This window comes from Arachis hypogaea, chromosome 14 (genome assembly GCF_003086295.3).
Source record: "Arachis hypogaea cultivar Tifrunner chromosome 14, arahy.Tifrunner.gnm2.J5K5, whole genome shotgun sequence".
NCBI classification, from domain to species: Eukaryota; Viridiplantae; Streptophyta; class Magnoliopsida; order Fabales; family Fabaceae; genus Arachis; species Arachis hypogaea.
In genome coordinates this window covers 113,735,303-113,756,104 of record NC_092049.1, presented here as the reverse complement: position 1 = coordinate 113,756,104, position 20,802 = coordinate 113,735,303, and the positions used below count along the sequence as shown (strand labels likewise).

The 20,802-nt window shown below is 34.8% G+C and overlaps 1 protein-coding gene and 1 non-coding gene across 2 annotated transcripts; one reads left to right on the top strand and one right to left on the bottom strand.

Annotated features, from left to right (window-relative positions):
* The first annotated feature begins 387 nt into the window (after positions 1-387).
* On the top strand, positions 388-495 carry LOC112746103 (small nucleolar RNA R71). Its single transcript, XR_003174002.1, has one exon. It is a non-coding gene; the product is annotated as a small nucleolar RNA R71 (small nucleolar RNA).
* An 11,305-nt stretch (positions 496-11,800) lies between these two features.
* Positions 11,801-13,664, bottom strand: LOC140178677 (serine/threonine-protein phosphatase 7 long form homolog). Its single transcript, XM_072215895.1, has 5 exons — positions 13,599-13,664; positions 12,507-13,072; positions 12,163-12,250; positions 11,972-12,061; positions 11,801-11,929 (listed from the first exon to the last, which is right to left on the bottom strand). The coding sequence occupies exons 1-5, from the start codon at positions 13,662-13,664 to the stop codon at positions 11,801-11,803; spliced, it is 939 nt and encodes a 312-aa protein (XP_072071996.1).
* Positions 13,665-20,802: the final 7,138 nt, after the last annotated feature.

The window sequence follows — 20,802 nt, the reverse complement described above, 5'->3', positions numbered from 1 at the left end:
CATGTAATTCACCTCTGCTATTGCAAGGTTCTCAGGATCATAAGCCTCTTCTTCAGAAGATGCCTCTTTAGTACTGTTGGATGCAGCTTGCAATCCATTCAGACTCTGAGAAATCATATTGACTTGCTGAGACAATATTTTGTTCTGTGCCAAGATGGCATTCAGAGCATCAATTTCAAGAACTCTCTTCCTCTGAGGCGTCCCATTACTCACAGGATTCCTTTCAGAAGTGTACATGAACTGGTTATTTGCAACCATGTCAATGAGTTCCTGAGCTTCTGCAGGCTTTTTCTTTAGGTGAATAGATCCGCCTGCAGAATGGTCCAGTGACATCTTTGATAGCTCAGACAGACCATCATAGAATATATCCAGGATGGTCCATTTTGAAAGCATGTCAGAAGGATAATTTTTGGTCAGTTGCTTATATCTCTCCCAGGCTTCATAGAGGGATTCACCTTCTTTCTGTTTGAAGGTTTGAACATCCACTCTAAGCTTGCTAAGCTTTTGAGGAGGAAAGAACTTGGCTAAGAAAGCCGTGACCAGCTTATCCCAAGAGTTTAGGCTATCTTTAGGTTGAGAGTCCAACCATATTCTAGCTCTGGCTCTTACAGCAAACGGGAAAAGCATAAGCCTGTAGACCTCGGAGTCAACCCCATTGGTCTTAACAGTATCATAGATTTGCAAGAATTCAGTTAAGAACTGAAAAGGATCTTCTGATGGAAGTCCATGAAACTTGCAGTTCTGTTGCATCAGAGAAACTAGTTGAGGTTTAAGCTCAAAATTGTTTGCTCCAATGGCAGGGATTGAGATGCTTCTTCCATGTAAATTGGAATTTGGTGCAGTAAAGTCACCAAGCATCTTCCTTGTATTGTTATTATTTTCGGCCATGTCTCGTTCTTTTTCGAAAATTTCTGTCAGATTTTCTCCAGAGAGTTGTGCTTTAGCTTCCCTTAGCTTCCTCTTCAGAGTCCTTTCAGGTTCAGGATCGGCTTCAACAAGAATGTTCTTATCCTTGTTCCTGCTCATATGAAAAAGAAGAAAACAGAGAAGAAGAGGAATCCTCTATGTCACAGTATAGAGATTCCTTTATGTGAGTAGAAGAAGAAAAGAAATTCGAACACAGAAAGAGGAAGAGGGTTCGAATTTTTAAGAAGAAGAGAAGTGTTAGTAGATAAATAAATAATTAGGAGGAGGTGGGAGAGAAGAATTTTTCGAAAATTAAATAAAATAAAAGAAATTTTTTTTGTTTTTAATTAAAAAAATAAAGTTAGAATTCGAAAATTTAAAAAGAAAAATAAAATTAAATTAAAATTTAAAACAAATAGTTAATTGAAAAGAAATTTTGAAAAAGAGGGGAGGGATTTTCGAAAACAAAAGAGAGAAAAGTAGTTAGGTGGTTTTGAAAAAGATATGATTGAAATAGTAAACTTTTAAAATCAAACAAAAAGTTAAGTACTTAATAAAAGAAAAGATTTGAAAATCAAATTTTGAAAAGATAAGAGGTTAGAAAAGATTTTGAAATTGATTTTGAAAAAGATGTGATTGACATTTATTTTGAAAAAGATTTGAAAAAGAAATTTAAAAAGATTTGATTTTTGAAATTAAAGTTGATTACTTGACTAACAAGAAACTAAAAAGATATGATTCTAGAGTTTAAAGACTGAACCTTTCTTACTAGGCAAGTAACAAACATAAAAATTTTGAATCAATCACATTAATTGTTAGCATTAATTTTGAAAATATGAAATAGAAATAAGAAAAAGATTTTGAAAATAAATTTTGAAAATTTTGAAATTATGAAAGAAAAAATGAAAAAGATTTGATTTTTGAAAAAGATTTGAAAAAGATAGAATTTTTAAATTGAAAATTTGATTTGACCCATAAGAAATAATTAAATTTAAAAACTTTTGAAAAAATCAAGTCAAATTTTCGAAAATTTATGAGAAAATAAGGGAAAGATATTTTTTTATTTTTGAATTTTTAATTAAGAAAGAGAAAAACAACCAAAAGACTCAAAACATGAAAATTATGAATCAAAACACATGATGCATGCAAGAACACTTTGAATATCAAGATGAACACCAAGAACTTATTTTTGAAAATTTTTAAGAAAAGAAAAACATGCAAGACACCAAACTTAGTAATTTTCAATGCTTAGACACTAACAAATTGAAAATGCATATGAAAAATAAGAAAAGACACCAAACAAGAAAAATTTAAAGATCAAACAAAGAAATTCATCAAAAACAACTTGAAGATCATGAAGAACAAATGCATGAGTTTTCGAAACTTTTAAGAAAAATTAAAAATATGTAATTGACACCAAACTTAAAAATTGCCACAAGACTCAAACAAGAAACATCAAATTTTTTTTGTTTTTATGATTTTATTAAATTTTTTTGTAATTTTTCGAAAATTAATTGGAAAAAAAATAAGGATTTCAAAATTTTTAATGAGAATTCCAGGAATCATGCAATGTTAGTCTAAAGCTCCGGTCCAGGAATTAGACATGGCTTACTAGCCAGCCAAGCTTTTAGTGAAAGCTCCGGTCTAAAACACTAGACATGGCCAATGGCCAGCCAAGCTTTAGCAGATCATTACATACAAAAGCTAAATTACTGAGAAAGACAAAGAAGTTCTTCTCTAATGATAGTTGAAACCTCGGTCCAAAGGATTAGACATGACTTTACAGCTAGTCAGACTTCAACAGATCATCATGAAACTCTAGAATTCATTCTTAAAAATTCTGAAGAACATAGAATAATTAAATTTTTTTTTGAAAATTTTTCGAAAATAGAAATAAAAATAAAAATAAAAAGCTTAAAATTAAAATAAAATTACCTAATCTGAGCAACAAGATGAACCGTCAGTTGTGCAAACTCGAACAATCCCCAGCAATGGCGCCAAAAACTTGGTGCACGAAATTGCGATCATCAACAATGGCGCCAAAGACTTGGTGCTCTCAAACGTGAATCACACTTTGTCACAACTTCGCACAACTAACCAGCAAGTGCACTGGGTCGTCCAAGTAATAAACCTTACGTGAGTAAGGGTCGATCCCACGGAGATTGTCGGCTTGAAGTAAGCTATGGTCACCTTGTAAATCTCAGCCAGGCGGATTCAGATGGTTATAGAGAATTGATAATTAAAACATAATTAAAATATAAACTAGGATAGAGATACTTATGTAATTCATTGGTGAGAATTTCAGATAAGCGTATAGAGATGCTTTCGTTCCTCTTGAACCTCTGCTTTCCTGCTGTCTTCATCAAATCATTTCTATTCCCTTCCATGGCAAGCTTATGCAGGGCATCACCGTTGTTAATGGCTACATCCCGTCCTCTCAGTGAAAATGGTCCAAAATGCGCTGTCACCGCACGGCTATTCATCTGTCGGTTCTCGATCATACTGGAATAGGATTCAGTCATCCTTTTGCGTCTGTCACTACGCCCAGCACTCGCGAGTTTGAAGCTCGTCACAGCCATCCCTTTCCAAATCCTACTCGGAATACCGCAGACAAGGTTTAGACTTTCCGGATCTCAAGAATGGCCGCCAATAATTCTAGCCTATACCACGAAGACTCTGATCTCATGGAATGGAAGGCTCGGTTGTCAGGCGAGGCAACCATGCGTCATGAACCAGAAGGCTAAGAGATATGCACTTAAGCTATTGCAAGTAGAATGGAGGTGGTTGTCAGGCACGCGTTCATGGGTGAGAATGGTGATGAGTGTCACGGATCATCACCTTTCTCAGGTTGTAGAACAAGTGTATATCTTAGATAAGAAATAGGCTTGAGTTGAATAGAAAAACAATAGTACTTTACATTAATTTATGAGGAACAGCAGAGCTCCACACCTTAATCTATGGTGTGTAGAAACTCTACCGTTGAAAATATATAAGAACAAGGTCCAGGCATGGCCGAATGGCCAGCCTCCCCAAATGGCATATGAATTTGAAAATAAGGGAAAAAGACCGCTAGTACAATAGTAAAGAGTTCTATTTATCCTAAACTAGTTACTAGGGTTACAGAATTGAGTAAATGATGCAGAAAATCACTTCCGGACCCACTTGGTGTGTGCTTGGGCTGAGCATTGAAGCTTTCACGTGGAGATGTCTTTATTGGAGTTAAACGCCAGTTTATAACCTGTTTCTGGCGTTTAACTCCACTTTGCAACCTGTTTCTGGCGTTTGACTCCAGAATAGGGCAGGGAGCTGGCGTTGAACACCAGTTTGCATCATCTAAACTCGGACAAAGTATGGACTATTATATATTTCTGGAAAGCCCTGGATGTCTACTTTCCAACGCAATTGAGATCGCGTCATTTGGAGTTCTGTAGCTCCAGAAAATCCACTTTGAGTGCAGGGAAGTCAGAATCCAACAGCATCTGCAGTCTTTCTTCAACCTCTGAATATGATTTTTGCTCAAGTCCCTCAATTTCAGCCAGAAAATACCTGAAATCACAGAAAAACACACAAACTCATAGTAAAGTCCAGAAATGTGAATTTTATTTAAAAACTAATAAAAATATACTAAAAACTAACTAAATCATACTAAAAACTATGTAAAAACAATGCCAAAAAGTATATAAATTATCCGCTTATCAATCATATATTAATATTTCCTTTTACAGTATTTACGATTGTCATCAAGACTAATAATAATAATAATAATAATAATAATAATAATAATAAAAAATTATAATAATAATAGTTCTTAATTAACGTTAATTATAATAATTGCCATAACCACTAATTTATTGTATCACTTCATTATTATTATTAGAGGCAATGTATGTAACGTATAAGACCTCCACGTTCAAGAGGAAAAAAGCACGACTTTAGTATATTTAAAGCACAATTAGGAATTTCGATATTCAAGAGCAAAAATTACGAATTTAGGGCAATTGAAACTTTTTGAGTTGAATTTCGATTGAGATATACCAAAAAAATTCACAACCAGTTGTAGTTATCATTTCAAACATTATGGCATTTGAATTCGACTTTAACACAGTGTCTATGTCAAAAATAGTTGAAGAATTTGAATAACAGACCGACTTACTCGATGAGATTGTTCACAGTCAACCAATTTCTAAAAATATAAAAAACCACAACAGAAATGATAAGGTATGAGATATTATTTGTAAGTTCGTGATTATGCCATTCATAAATACACATAACATCCATAATTATATACAACTAACATCTAAAATTTAAATTAATGTTTATTAATTATTACATTCATACACATATCATTTTTTTAGTTATTGTATAAATAACACATAACATCCATAATTTCATATTAATAATATTCATAATTTCGTACTCATAATATTCATAATTTCATATGTATAATTTTTATAATTAATAAATTTTTATAATTAATATTATCAAAATTTAAATTATGTATCTTATTGTATTCTTCAAATTATTATCTCATATATGCACTATTAATGAATCATGATTTTAATTATTTTAATATTTTTTATTTAATATTTATATGTATACTTATTTATTAATTTTAACATGATGAGTTAATAATTATTTTTAAAAAATTTATTTTTTAATTTTTATTTATATTTTATATTTTATTTTTTATTTTTTAATAGTCTATATGTAAAATATGAGTTTTATAATAGTTGTTAAAATTTTTAATTTAACATCTATAATTTTATATGTATAACATCTATAATTTTAAATATATAATTTTTATAATCAATGAATTGGTACTAATTTATTATTTATTATTTTATTTTATTTTGTAATCTATGCTTTTCATTAGATTTTTATCGTGCTTAATAAAAATAATATAAACCAATTTGAATTAGTTGAGTGGTCAATTCACTCATCCACTAAAATAAGTGTCGAAAGTTAAAATTCCATGTTATATATATATCAATCTATTACTATAAACCTTTAAATAGAGATTCACAACAAATTAGTCATTTACGTGTGATATCAAAGAATACCGTGCCTCCTGATCGATTCCATGGGTTTTCCATTCATTGGAGAGACCATTCAATTCATGATTCCTACTTACTCAGGGATCTCCACCCCTTCATCAAACACAGAATCTAAAGGTGTATATATATCTCTCTCTTAGAAATCAGTTTTTAATAATTAAGTCCATATGGTTGAGTCATCGAGTGACATATTATTTGGTTTAACAAACTATATATATCAGTTTAAGTAAGTCATATTATTTTTATTTTTTAATCTTAAGTTTTCCCAATAAAAGCTTCATATTTTTTTAATATTATCATCAACATATATAGTTAGGATGAAATATACCGGTATCAGTTTAAGTAAATGTTATAAAGTTGATGAATATCTTTTTGGTGTGTAAAATAAAACAAATCAATTGTTGAATTAAAATAATTTATATATAGATTATATATTTAGAAAGTTTTATGTCAATAAAAAATTATATGTGATACCTTTTAGATATTTGAATTGAAGCAAATAGTTTTTCAATAACATGTTTATTAATGTCTGATTTCACTGAAATTGGGTGCAAATAATCGTTATTATATGTTACTATGTAATTTAATGGTTAGATCGATAAAATATACATTTTAAGAATATGATATTTTGCATGAACATACATGGTGGTTATTGTTATTTACTTAAATATATAATATAAAATTCTAAAAATTGGATTGGTCATTAAATCAGTAAAATAAAAAATTAAAAAATTTAATCAAATCAAATAAAATTTAATAATTAAAGTTAAAACAGATATAATAAAATAATATATATTGAATCAATTTTTTTTAATAAAATTCACACCATTTTATCAGATTTTTTTATAACTGGTGTAGTATTATTGATCTGAATTGGACCACCAGTCAACTGACTTAGTTCTGAATTAAACTAATGTTTAATTACTCTATTGGTTCTTATAGTTTTGTGAAATTTTCAATTAGTTTTTTATACTTTTTTCTTTTTAATTGGGTCTCTGCACTAATTTTTTTTTAATTAAGTCCCTCTTAGTAGTAATTGGTTTAATTTTATAGGGACCCAACTAAAAAAAAGAATTGGTATAAGAACTTAAATAAAAGAAAAAAAAAGTGTAGGAACCCAATTAAAAAAAAATTTGGTGCAAGGACTCAATTAAAAAGAAAAAAGTATACGAACCTAATTAAAAATTTCGCGAAACTATAGGACCAATAGAATAATTAAACCTTAAACTAATTGAACCAATCAGTTCTATACCATAACTGATAAAGAATATTAAACAAGTATTTGATCAGAGAAGAAAGTAAATTGGTTCACTTATGGGTAGGTTCATTATCAAAAGTTTTTTTCCCAACTGAAGACAATTCTCAGTTATTGCATGAAAGAGATATCATGAAGTATGTTAGAAGCATCATTCTAAGTCAAGTAGGTCCTGATTCCATTAGAGAGAAACTACTTCCTCAATTGGAACACCTTTGCTCAGAGACTTTACAGAGGTGGTCAACTAAAACATCTATTGAACTTCAACACTCTTCTGCCAATGTAATTATATTTCTACTTGCCACTAATTCTAGTTGTTTATTCTTATTATTATTGACTTATTGCTGTTGGTCTGGGTGGTGAACGAATGTAAAGATATTTTTTAATTCTATTTTTTATTTAAATAAATTTTTTAAGAATATAAAAAATTAGTCATTAAATTTATCATTAATATATAACTATGTATATTTAAGGACAATTTACGTTATTAAATTGTTTCACCCTCAATATTACGCAAATGCATTGTTTCCAATTTCAATACGCAAATACATTGTTTCACTATTTTAAGTAAACCGCTACTGGCAGTAGCGGTTTATGTGTGTGAGTGTAAACCACTACTGGCAGCAGCGGTTTACGTGTGTGCGTGTGTGAGTGTAAACCGCTGCTGCCAGCAGCGGTTTACGCGTGTGTGTGAGTATAAACCGCTATAGGCTATAGCGGTTTACGTGTAGTGTGCTGAATGTGGCTGCCTATATAAACCATGGAGGGGCCAAATGTGGAGAAGTAGAGTGTTATTCACAAATGGAGGGGGAGGATAGTTTTGTGGCTCTGGTTCATTGCTCTGAAAAAATTCAAAAGAGCAAAAGGCATGGTGTAAAATTCACAAATAGAGAACCGCTTAGTATTTTTATCCGATCGTCGAATACGTTGGCAGAGATTAAGCTAAGCATATTACGGAAGCTCGGTACCTGTGGGACGAAGTGGATAAAAAATTATTTTACAAGATTCCCATTGCCGTTGTGTCAACCGGTGTGAGATATGAGACCTTCGTGATCGGGTCGGATGAAGACTTGCAGGTCTTGTTTCACTGCAGGCGTAGTTTTCCGGAGGTGAGAATACCTGAGCTGCTTGCGAAGTTGGAAGATGGTGTGGATAGCTCTGGGGCATCGGCACCGAATCCTCAGTCGACCCCAGCTGATGGTGCATCAACATCGATGCCTGTGGTAGCAGCGGCAGTTCCGAATGCTGAGCCCGAACATGCTGGGGCTGTTCATGCATATATTGCTCCTGTTGTTCCTGATTTTGAATGCGATGTCGGACCGGATCGAGTTGAGAATGCACTGTTTGACGATGATTCGGATGAGGAGCCTGTCGATATTGGTGGGGACAGTGATGATGATATTCCAAGAGGTGGACGTTCAGCCCATGGAGGTTCCGGTTTTGGAACACAAGAGTACCCTCCCCACCTCTCTTCTTTGAACTTGGAAGCCATCGGCCAGCACCAGAATGTAGATGCAACATTCGATGGGCAGGGGATGCATGATGGGACACCTATGACTGAATTTCAGATTGGCCAATCGTTCCAGAGTAAAGAGGAAGCCGTGTTGAGTGTAAAAGATTACAGTATTCAGCGTGGAGTTGAGTACAAGATTATGGAGTCTGACAATCTGAAATACCAAGGGAGATGCAAGGAGTTTGGTAACGGGTGCACGTGGTTGATTCGGATAGTCATGCGGAAAAGGAAGAACACATGGGAAGTTAGGAGGTACAACGGTCCGCACACGTGTATGGCCACATCGATATCAAGCGACCACAAGCAGCTTGATTATCATGTCATCTGTGCGAGAATCTATCCATTGGTTCGAGCTGATGCGTCGGTGTCGATTAAGGTGTTACAAGAGGCAACGGAGGCGACTTATGGATTCAAGCCTAGTTATCGGAAGGTGTTGTTGGCGAAGCAGAAGGCAGTAGCGCAAATATATGGCGATTGGGAGGAGTCATATGCTGATCTGTCTCGGTGGATCCTTGGGGTCACATGCACGATGGAAGGTTCCGTTGCTCTACTGAAGACGTCCCCGGTTAGGGTGGGTGACCAAGTTGATGAAGATAGAGTCTACTTTCATCGGATGTTTTGGACATTCCCTCCGTGTATTGAGGCATTCCGCCACTGTAAGCCGCTCGTAAGCATCGACGGAACACACCTCTATGGCAAGTATGGCTAGACATTGTTGTTGGCGATCGCTCAGGATGGTAACTCGAATATTTTGCCTGTTGCGTTTGCACTCGTGGAGGGAGAAAATGCAGAGTCTTGGTCATACTTTCTTTCGAACCTTAGAAGGCATGTCACTCTACAGCAAGGTATTCTCGTGATCTCTGATAAACACAACGGCATCAAGGCTGCACTAGAGTCCCCCGATAGTGGTTGGCAACCTCCCCATGCTTATCAGGCATTTTGTATTCAGCATGTTGCTGCAAATTTTGCCCTCACTTTCAAGGGACAGGATGCGAGGTGGACAAACAGAATGGAGTATGAGAGGTGGACACAGCACAAGGATGGGGAGAGAAGATATGGTCACATGACGACCAACATTTCTGAGTGTGTGAACTCTGTCTTGAAGGGCACAAGAAACCTACCGGTGACGTCTCTTGTTATGTCGACATATCTCCGGCTGGCGGAGTTGTTTGTTGTCCGGGGGCACACGACAGAGGCACAGTTAGGGTCCGGGCACCGATTTTCACAGGCAGTAGTTAAGGCCATTGAGCGTAACCTGAAGGATTCGAGGTGCTTTACCGTGACTGTGTTTGATAGACATCACCTTGACTATACAGTGGCTGAGACGACACCCACCGGCAAATTCTCTTTGGGTAGCTATCGGGTTTCTCTAAGGGATCGTACCTGCGATTGTGGATACTTCCAGGCACTGCACTACCCCTGTTGCCATGCCCTCACATGCTGTGCGCAGTCACGGCTAGATTGGGCCACTTATGTCGATGAGGTGTACACCATGTCTGAGGTCTTTAAGGTGTATGAGATGTCCTTTTCACCTTGTATTCCAGAGGGGCTTTGGCCACCATATGACGGCCCGACAGTGATCCCCGACCCGGGCATGAGAAGGGCAAGAGAAGGACGACCACGGTCCACCCGCATCTGCAACAACATGGACGAAGCTGACACCAGCCGACCTAAGAGGTGTGGCCTGTGCAGGCAGCCCGGTCATACTCGAAGGGTTTGCCCTCAGCGAGGTTCTACTAGCGGCATCTAGATTTATCATGATTTAGTTCGTTTGTGTTAGTCTTCGTGATTACAAATGTGTCTGTTTGTATCAGTTATGAGTTTTAAGTCTTTTTGGTTTAAATGTTAATGTTAATATAAGTAGTTATTTATCACTTTTCTAGATTTATCGTGCTTTATTTCCGTCATAGTTGTACGATCAATATACATAAAGTCCATCAACATAAACATAAAGTAAAAACTAACCAAAATAACATTCATCCAACGAGAATAAACATAAAGTCCATCAACATAAACATAAAGTAAAAACTAACCAAAATAACAGTCATCCAACGAGAATAAACATAAAGTCCATAACCAGAACATAAACAACATAATGAGAAATGGAAAACAACAACACATGGTGCTAATCATCGCGATCATCTCGGGCTGCATCATGAAAGTCACCAAGGAGATGAGATCCTGTCCCACATCGAGCGGGACGCCTGACTCGAGTCGGTCGGGCCGCCACCTGTCCAATGTCATCAACTGGATGGTCTAACCCAATCGCGGACTGGGGGGTGCCCCCCATGCTGAACCAAGTATCCAACGGGCTACCTGCAGGCACGTTCAGATCCACCACATACTGACCCTGATAATCATGTGGCTGGGAATGCATCTCCGTCATATGTGGCTGGTAAGCTGCGGTCTCGAACTGCACCTCCGACATCTGGGGCTGGTAAGACTGGCCACCAAACTGCACATTGGACGTGCCAGCATCATCCCTAATCAAATCAGCAAACTCTGCATAAAACCGTGGACTCACCAGCTGATCATCTAAATCCATAGTCATCGTCAGCGTCTCAGGCTGGGCATACATGTGAGAGCTGGCTCTGGCATCGGAGAGTAAGATCTGCTGGTGAATGTCTCCCCTCCAGCCTCAGTCACTGCGGTCCCACTAACTCCACCACCGAACTGCGTGGGATCCGCAGTTCTCCCACGTCTGGCACTAGACCGACGAATACGGTGATCGACCTCAGCTCTAGCCTCTCTGCCTGCATCATCCTCCTGCATCGCATCATGTAACCATCGCCACTCTCGACCGGTGTCCCTAGTACCAACACGACGGCGTTTCTCAACACGGCGGTTATCTGGCATATCAGGTAGCTATGATCTGCGTGGGACCTGGGATGACCCTCTCTGAAATGCCTCTGGAGGTATCTGGGTGCCTCTAGGATCCACGAATGCTGTCCCCGGGCTAAGGAACCGCTGAGCCTCGCGGTACCATCAATCTAGGTAATCAGCAGATGGGCCAGGATCTGCCACTCGCTCAATGGAAATGACTGCATCAAGTCAGTTCCCCCAGTGCAAATGCTAGACCTGATAGTAATGGGGGAACCACCTATCCCCTTCCCTCTCGTCCTTAGCATGCAGCCAGTCTACGTTCAAAGCATCCTCGGGGATATGCTGTACTCCACCCAGCTGTGGAACAACCCTGTCAACCTAATGTCACTCGATGACCGCAAAGTATATCAAAGTAGTCACCGCTCGCCAGATGCGACTATGCTCCTCTGTAAGTATCTCTGGATGGACCACGGCAAGTACATCAAGCGCGGAGTAGGGCTCCCATACAATCTGAAATTTCAGAACTCATCATACATTACAACAACAAGTATATATCTAGTCACGACTAGAGAGCAAACCAAAAATAAAACTCTACTTGCTATAAAACTTACATCACGAGCGGTCAATCGATCCAATGCAAGCCGATACCTTATGACCCTCTGCTCCTTTCCATCGTTAAGAGGTAAGTAGGCAGACCACCTAAATTTAAGTCATATGAGACACAAACTTAAAAAAACGCCCAAGAAATTTGTTAACATTAAAAAAGCATAACCCACACCTGGATGCCAGCGGGAAAGAGAAAACCTCAAACCCGGTCGGCCTCAAAGACAGAAACCGCCAGAATATCTAACTCTGTAGCAACTGGAGCGGGCCCGCAAGATTAGTCACATTTCTGTTTGCTACCCGACACATGCATCGGTATAGCCATGCCAAAGCGGCCGACCCCCAGCTATACCTCCCCATGTCATCAAGGTTTGCCACAAATGGCAACCACCGTATATGTACCCGGTTCGCACTCTTGTCCCCAAATAACTGGGTCGATAACAGCATCATGATGTAGGCCCGTGCGTAGATGCGGACAGTCTCCTCGCTCGCATCTGGTGGTAGCACCCTAAACCTCTCGTGAAACCATGTAAAGTGTACTGTCATCTGCTTGACCTTATTCGGTGGAGGCCGCTCACCGAATAGGTCCTCAAACCACTCCCAAGCTGGTCGGCCACCCTCCATGTATTTCTCAAACTCACCAAGGCAACCACTCACAGCCTCCCCATCCACAGGCAGCCCTAGCTGGAATGCCACGTCCTGCAATGTCACTGTGCATTCTCCGAAAGGCATATGGAACGTATGCGTCTCAGGACGCCACCTCTCAACGAACGCACTAACCAGTGGCTCATCCAACCAGAACCATTGGCTGTTTAGCCTGGCCAAATGGTACAATCCAACCCTCTCTAAATACGGGATGATCCTTTCATGCATGGGCATATTCTGTTGCCGTCTCACACTGTATATACACCTAGTGGGCTGCACAGAACAACAAAGAAATACAGAGTCCAATTAAATTCTCCTATCCTTAAAAAAATTTCCATATCTAACTGGATACAAATATCTTAAACCATCAACAAATTCTCCTATATAAAAAAAATCCCTAGTCACGATAGTAAAAATAACAGCACACATACTTTAATAAATAACAGCCAGAAATGTTAAAATATTATAAAGCTTTAAAATTTAAAACTTCATATCATACAAATGCCCTAACCAAACTAAAATAATTCACTAACGTCAACTATCCCTTTCCCTAAACTAAACCAACACCATGTAGCATAACATTCATTGAAGGGATTTGAAATTCAGATAAGTAGTCATATTTATAACTTAATAAGAAAAACTCAAAATACTAAACCAAAATCAGTAAACTAACATCCTAGCATGCGAAGCCTAATTTCAAACTAGAGGGAATAATCTATAAATTCTAATTCGTCTACCTAACCTACCATTTTTCTGACTAACATATGCAAAGCCTAGAAAAAAATAAATGTTAATTAACCTCGTCACCAATAGAACCGGCAATATGCGTAACACCGTTCAGTCGGTACAGGGTCCTGCCTGCCATGATAACTCGCCAGAAGTCGCCGCTGAGATACCTCGGACCCACTCTCAACTTGCTCTGACCTCTCTCTAGAATTTCCTCTCTCTAAAAAACTCCACAAACCCTCTAAATGCATAATCCGCGGCTACAACCACGGTTTATATAGACAGCACACTACACGTAAACCGCTATAGCCTATAGCGGTTTACACTCACACACACACACGTAAACCGTTGCTGCCAGCAGCGGTTTACACTCACACACTCACACACATAAACCGCGGCTGGTTGTAGCGGTTTATGCACACCTGTAAACCGCTACTGCCAGTAGCGGTTTACTTAAAATAGTGAAACAATGTATTTGTGTATTGAAATTGGAAACAATGCATTTGCGTAATATTGAGGGTGAAACAATTTAATAACGTAAATTTCCCTATATTTAATTTATAATGTTATTTTACTTATTTTTTCAACAAGGTGACTAACTACTAAAATAATCATTTTTTATAGTTAAGCAATTAAACTTTTCGTTAAAACAAAATATAGTAGCCATTGTATTTTTATATTTTAATTTTATTTTGGTTATAAATGTAAATGCAGTTTATTATACTGTTTATTATGAAATTTGATTATAAATGTAAATTAAATTTGGTTATTGATGCAAGTGTGTGGTTATTTTGATTGGATGTTGATATTTGGTGATTGTGTAGTAGCATGATTGTTTTAGTTATGTTATATTGAAGTTAAAATTTAGAAATGTGTTGTGGATAGAATAGAGGATTGGGAGTTATAATATTAGTATTCTATAATAAAATATTATTTATATATTAAAATTAGTTATTATATATTTATTATAAATATATATTGTTTAATTATTTATAATAAATATTTTATATTTTATTATGTATTTTATAATAAGGACGAATTCTAAGCTACACTTAATTTGATTGCTTTAGAATAAGTTATTAGGTATCTTATTTGCACTAAAGAATTTTAGTGTTTGAATTTTATAATATGTAATCATCAATGATGAACGAGAAAGTATGAACTTTAGTACAGTTAGTTTCACTTATCATAACTTTAGTCTTAGATCTTTCCTTTAGAATTATTAGTTTTATAAAAATATTATTTACATATTAAAATTAATTATTAATATATTTATATATAAATATATATTATTTAATTTATTTTTAATATATATTTGTATATCAATTATACTAATAAATAATTTTAGTAACTAATTTTAATTTATACTTAACATAATTGTTAATCTTATTTTATTTACAAATCTCAGTAGACTTTAACCTTTTTGAAATATTTTATTATTAAGGTATTTTTATCATTCAACTTTATGATTTATTCTCGTAAATTGATACATTAAAAGATGGATTAAATCATTATTGGCCAGAAAAAAACAAATATGAAATTATGGATAGACGAATGAAAAAAAACATAGAATGTGTAATTTTAAAAGGTTTGATCAATCTGAATATTTTAGATAGACTGTATTTATTATTGATTTTTTGGATATTTAAATCGTATTTAAGAATGTTAAAATAATCTCTTGTAGAACTCAAACTTATAGTCGCATTGCCATTGTCAATGCAATAAAAAAGACTAAGACTCATCAAGTTGAAACCGAACTTATGTGTTTTCAAGATCGAAGTAATGTATTATTATAAAAGATTCGTGTGTGCCTAAATGCTAATTTAGCAGAATATATTCCATATCCTATTAATAAATCTTCAGGTGTTATTTTATGCAAAACAAATTCTAATTCCAATTAAATCGGTATACAAACAAAACTAACTATAAATTAAAAAAAAAAAAGAAACAAATCCAGTACCCACAAAAGATTACCCCATTTGATAAAAATAATCAAAACCCTAACGAAACTTAGTTGCGCATAACAACCTAATTAACATTCCTATCTCCCCCTTCGATCTTCTTATTTTTCCTCCTGCATGACTTTTCCACCATTGCCATCACCATCAACACCAACTAAAACCACAACCTCCGTTGCCACTAACAAGTAACCACCACAATCAACCAACTAATCACCACAATCAACAACAATAATAATAGTACCACCATCCTCACAAGCAATAATTAATAGAGTGTTGATTGTGGTGTTGATGGTAGTATTGATGATGATGATAATATGAGGATCATAGTGGAGGAGAAGAGAATGAGAAGGTGGCTGAAAATGGTGGTAGTAATGGTAATTACAAATTAGGTTGTTAGCAGAGTTAAGCCAGTTAACACTTTTTTTTTTGTCGAGCATATGTAATCATCTGTGTTTATTGTACTTGATCCGTTTTTTTTTTACGGTTAATTTTACTAGTATTCAAACATTTTATAGTTAAAAATAATAATTTACTGGTCAATATTATAGCTTCTAATATTCTATTTTATTCATAACAAAATGCAATAGAAAAATGCGTGATATTTTATATTGGAAATATAATTGTATGTAATGATTACTTAAAAAATTACATAATTTTTTGTTTTAATTATTTGTTGTCACGCATATAAAAAATAGTTATTAAATTAGTCATGATAAAATTTTTTATATTTATATATATTATTTTATTTATTTTTCTAAGAAAATTATCAGCCAGTCGAATTATCAAAGTTGTCACATCATAAGAATCATTTTTTTCTTCGGTTAACTTAAATCAATTTTTTTATACACACCAACTATATTTTTTGTACAGTAATTTATTATTTACTGATTTTTTTCTATTTAATATGCTTAATTTTAAAAGTTTATCTATCTTGTATCTTAAAAACATAGGTTAACTTTACAAATTAAAAAACATTATTAAAAATATAAAAAAAAATTAAATTTTAATATATTTATTTTATATTTTTTAAATAAAAATATTAAAAATTTTATACTAATAATAAATTCATTATCTATCGTTAGGAGTTAGGACACATATTAAGTAAACCCTGGTTTTATAATCATATGAAATATAGACTCACTTCTTGTTAGTTTTGTTCTGTGGCAGCTGGTGCTTGACTTCTTTGGAAAGCATTATTTTGGGTATGATCCTGAGAATTTAACTGAGAATGAAAAGATATCAGAAACTTTCGTGAATTTCTTCGGTGATGGACTTATGGCAATTCCCTTAGATATTCCTGGCACCACATACCACACATGTAAGAAGGTATTGAATGTTGATATATGATCCACTGTAAAAATATCATAATCACGCATGATCTTCAATCTACACTTCTAATGATTTTGTTAATAAATTAGTGGTTTAATAATACTCTTTTTTTTTTTTTTCTTTTTGATGTGATTTTAATAATACTCGTTAAAAGTATATATAAAAAAAATTTATCATTAAAATTGTGTAAAAGTTTTATACAATCTTGATCAGGGGCAGAGCTACCTATAAAGAAAGGAGATAATTTTAATTTTTTACATGTAAATTATATGTAAATTTCAGTTTAGTCTCTCTTAAAATTTTATTTTAATCTTATTTTATTGTGTAAATATTTTTTGTCCCCTCTAATATTTCATTTAGCTATGTCTTGATGGATGGAAAATATATATATATATATATATCCAAGATGATAGTTAACAAGTTTACTGTTTACATATAAAAAAATATGAAACCTTCGCTTAACTAAGAATTCCAAAATAATTAATAAATATTTTACATTTAATTGATAATTGTTTTGCCAAATGGATTTATTCAGGATTCAAAGAAAGTATACAAACTTCTCAAGAATATAATATTATAGAGGAGAGGCGCAAATCTCCCGAGAAATTTTTGTTGAAAAGTTAATCAAAGATATGGGAACTGAGCATCCTATGAACAAAGATCAAGTTATTTACTTTATGACGGAGTCTGGCTGGCTACTTTTCTCACAAATTCAATAGCCTTGGCATTAATCTTCAACTTTTTGGAGGATAATCAATCAACCATAGAAGAACTAAGAGTATGAACAAAAAAACTCATAACTTTTTAATTTGTAACATATAATCCAATTTTCTTTTTATTTTTTTCTTTTTGTGTCGCTATAATGTAATTTTCTAATATTTATTAAGCGTACATTTTTCACTTTCTTATTTTCTATTGCCACCCTTTATAGATTTTTTTTTTTTTAAATATTAGAGTTTTAAAATTTTCCCTTTGCAGTCAAATTATAATCTTTGTTTTTTTATGAAGTCAAATTATAATGTATTGTTGCTTATAATTTTATCTAAACATATTATTAAATTTCATATTCCACTGTTTATTAGTTTATCATAGGAGAATAAAATAAATTAAAAATATAAAAATAGAGACGTGAACATACATATGCATGCATAAGATTCTGATATTTATCAAAAAATGAGAAAGGATATGGATTCTGATTAATCCTATACAAATAACTCAAAATTTAAAGGGTAGTTATTACAACAAAATAATATTTTTGTGACGGTACGGCCACTAAAATTTTTCATGATGAACATAAAACTGTAGTCAATTTAAGTGTTGTCTGAACACTCTAACTATCAGAATGTCATACTCTTAAAACTTAAATTATATTACCACTCGAAAGACTTTTTAATAGATAACATACATCCATACAAAACTCAATACTTACAGAGGATATATATATATATATATATATATATATATATATATATATATATATATATATATATTATTAATTTTACAAGCATTAAATAATCAAAACCCTATCCCTCTTATAAAAATTTGTAAAGATAAGGTGAGGGAAAAAGTAACTAATACAACACAATATCGTTAAAACAGAAAAGGAAAATAAATAAACTCTTTCGAACTTCGTCACCCATAAAAAGAAAGGACCTATAGGGAAGTGAGAACATCGTCCTCGCTGGTTATCACTATGGGGTTAGGGAATTATTATAACAGAATATGTGAAAATAAAGTTGTTTCTAAAGTACCGTGATTAATAGTCGGCTTATGTATCTTTTCAAAACTAAGGATTTAATATTCAAAATCTGAAATTCTTTTTAAAAGAAGAAGCTGTTAATTCTTCGAAAATCCTAAACCCATTTTAAAAGTTTTTCCTAAACAGTATGAATGATCAAGCTGTTCCAAGCATAGGTTCATTAAGTCTATATGCTGAACCGGTTTAGTTTTTCATACTTTTCTAAACCAAAAACACAAACTACACGGCCTTCGGCCCATCTCGTAATCAACCACGGCCCTAGGCCCAAACAACTCAATCAACAACCAATTCACCACAATCCAACCAATTTTCAGTCACAAACACAAGTAAGAAGGTTCAAACACAATCAAGCAGTTACATCAAGTAGGACAATTAGCAATTAAACATAAATAATCACATAGACAAACCAATTACAATATGCACATCAAAACATGTCATATAGATGCATATGATGAATGCCTGTCCTATGGCGGATGATATTATCTATCTGTTATATAGCCAACCCGACACGTCCTGGTAGCTAACCATGGACTAAAACACCCACGGGAGCAAGCGGGTTTGAGCTACAACCCCCTTACTACTACCCGCTTAACCCAGAGCCAGTGGAATAACTACTACTGCGGCTACTACCCAGGAGGGTGTTTAAAAGCTCAACCTGGAGCAAGTGGGACGAACCACAACCCTTGCTACTACCCAGGTGTCAAAATTACTGACCTGGAGCAAGCGGGACAAACCACCATTGTAAGACCCGGTTAATTAACGGCTAATTAACCCATAAATAAGAATTTATTCTAGAAAGCCAAAAATATTATTTTTATGGCTAAATGTGATAGAGGAGAGTGAGACGAGAATTTCAGTACCAATTTTATAGAAATCGGACCAAGATTGGACCGAACGGACCAAACCGGGCCAACCGGACCCAAAGTGGGCCCTTGGCCCAACTAAACTAAACCAAAACCCTAGTTTTCAGCACTCTCTCTCCTCATTTGAGACACTAAACACGCTGAAATGGAGGCCATGGAGGGAAGAACACTCTCTCAAGTTCTCTCCCTTGGTTGATCTTCAAACCACCATAACTTTTGATATAGAGCTCCGATCGCCGCACCGTTTGCAGCCATGCTTTCACCGCGGAGAGCTCTAAAAAACATATACAATCAATCTTGAGGTAAGGCACGTTTTCTCTTCGAAATTCCAGCCCTTGTTTTCGAGTTTCATGGATGAAATGTTGAGATTTTGGGCTCTTTGATGTTATAGGACCCAACTCTCTTGAAGGAGAAGGTTAATCTTGTCTCCTTGGACCTTGGGTGTGGTAAGATTCTCAACCCTAGTGTAATTTGTTGTTCTATGATGTTGGGTATTGAGATGTTGTGTATGGGTATGATGATTGTGGCTTAGGTTGTGTATATGTGAATATTGGAGCTTGATTGGTGATTTTGGAAAGCTTGGGAGAGGGTTTTGTGTGATAAAATCTGTTCTTGGAGGTGTTGATACTTTGAGAGCTTGTGGACAAGTGGTTTGGAAGTGCTCCGGTTGAGCTTGGGAAATCGGCTAAGGTATGGTCTCGGTTTCTCGTATCTAATATGTAATGTGGTAGGAAATACTTAGGCTAGAGGCCCTAAGATAGGCATTGAATGGTTGATGTTGTTAAATGGTTGAGATATATGATGTGATCATATATGTGATTTTGAATATTGATGCCTTGATTTTGTGATATATGAGAAAATGCATGTTGCGATATATGCTTGATGAATGATTAAGGTTGAATTGGTGGGTGGTACCATGTTGATGGTGAGTATGATGTTGATTATGTGTAATGGTTGATTGGAAATGGTATTATTGGAAATTGGGATGAGGGAGGATGTATGACATGATATTGTGTTTGTCCTTTAGCCATTTGATTGAGAAGTGTTAAAAGGGTTGGATGGTGATTTTGGAAAATTTGGTAAAATGTCAATGTGTGAGTTGAGGATGGCTTGATGTTGATTTTGGTACATTTTAATTGATTTCAAAGAAAAGGGATGAAATTGACATGTTTTGATTGATTTTGAAAAGAGTTGAAAGTGGCTTGTTTTAAAAATGGCACTTTATGGTTTTGTATGAAAACATGGATTTTGGGCATACTTTGACGGGACATAACTTGGACTACGGATCTCTGATTTGTGCCAAATCTATTTCGAAATGAAGTTGGATCCGGGATGTCCATGCCGTTTGAAGAATGGGTGAAAAAC

Bases quoted from the DNA above. Each gene is read 5' to 3' on its own strand.
- LOC140178677 (XM_072215895.1), bottom strand. From the start codon at position 13,664: ATGGCAGGCAGGACCCTGTACCGACTGAACGGTGTTACGCATATTGCC. The intron at 12,062-12,162 runs GTAAGTTTTATA...CTGAAATTTCAG, and splicing joins ATCGATTGACCGCTCGTGAT to ATTGTATGGGAGCCCTACTC. The intron at 11,930-11,971 runs GTGACTACTTTG...GAGTGACATTAG, and splicing joins ATAGTCGCATCTGGCGAGCG to GTTGACAGGGTTGTTCCACA.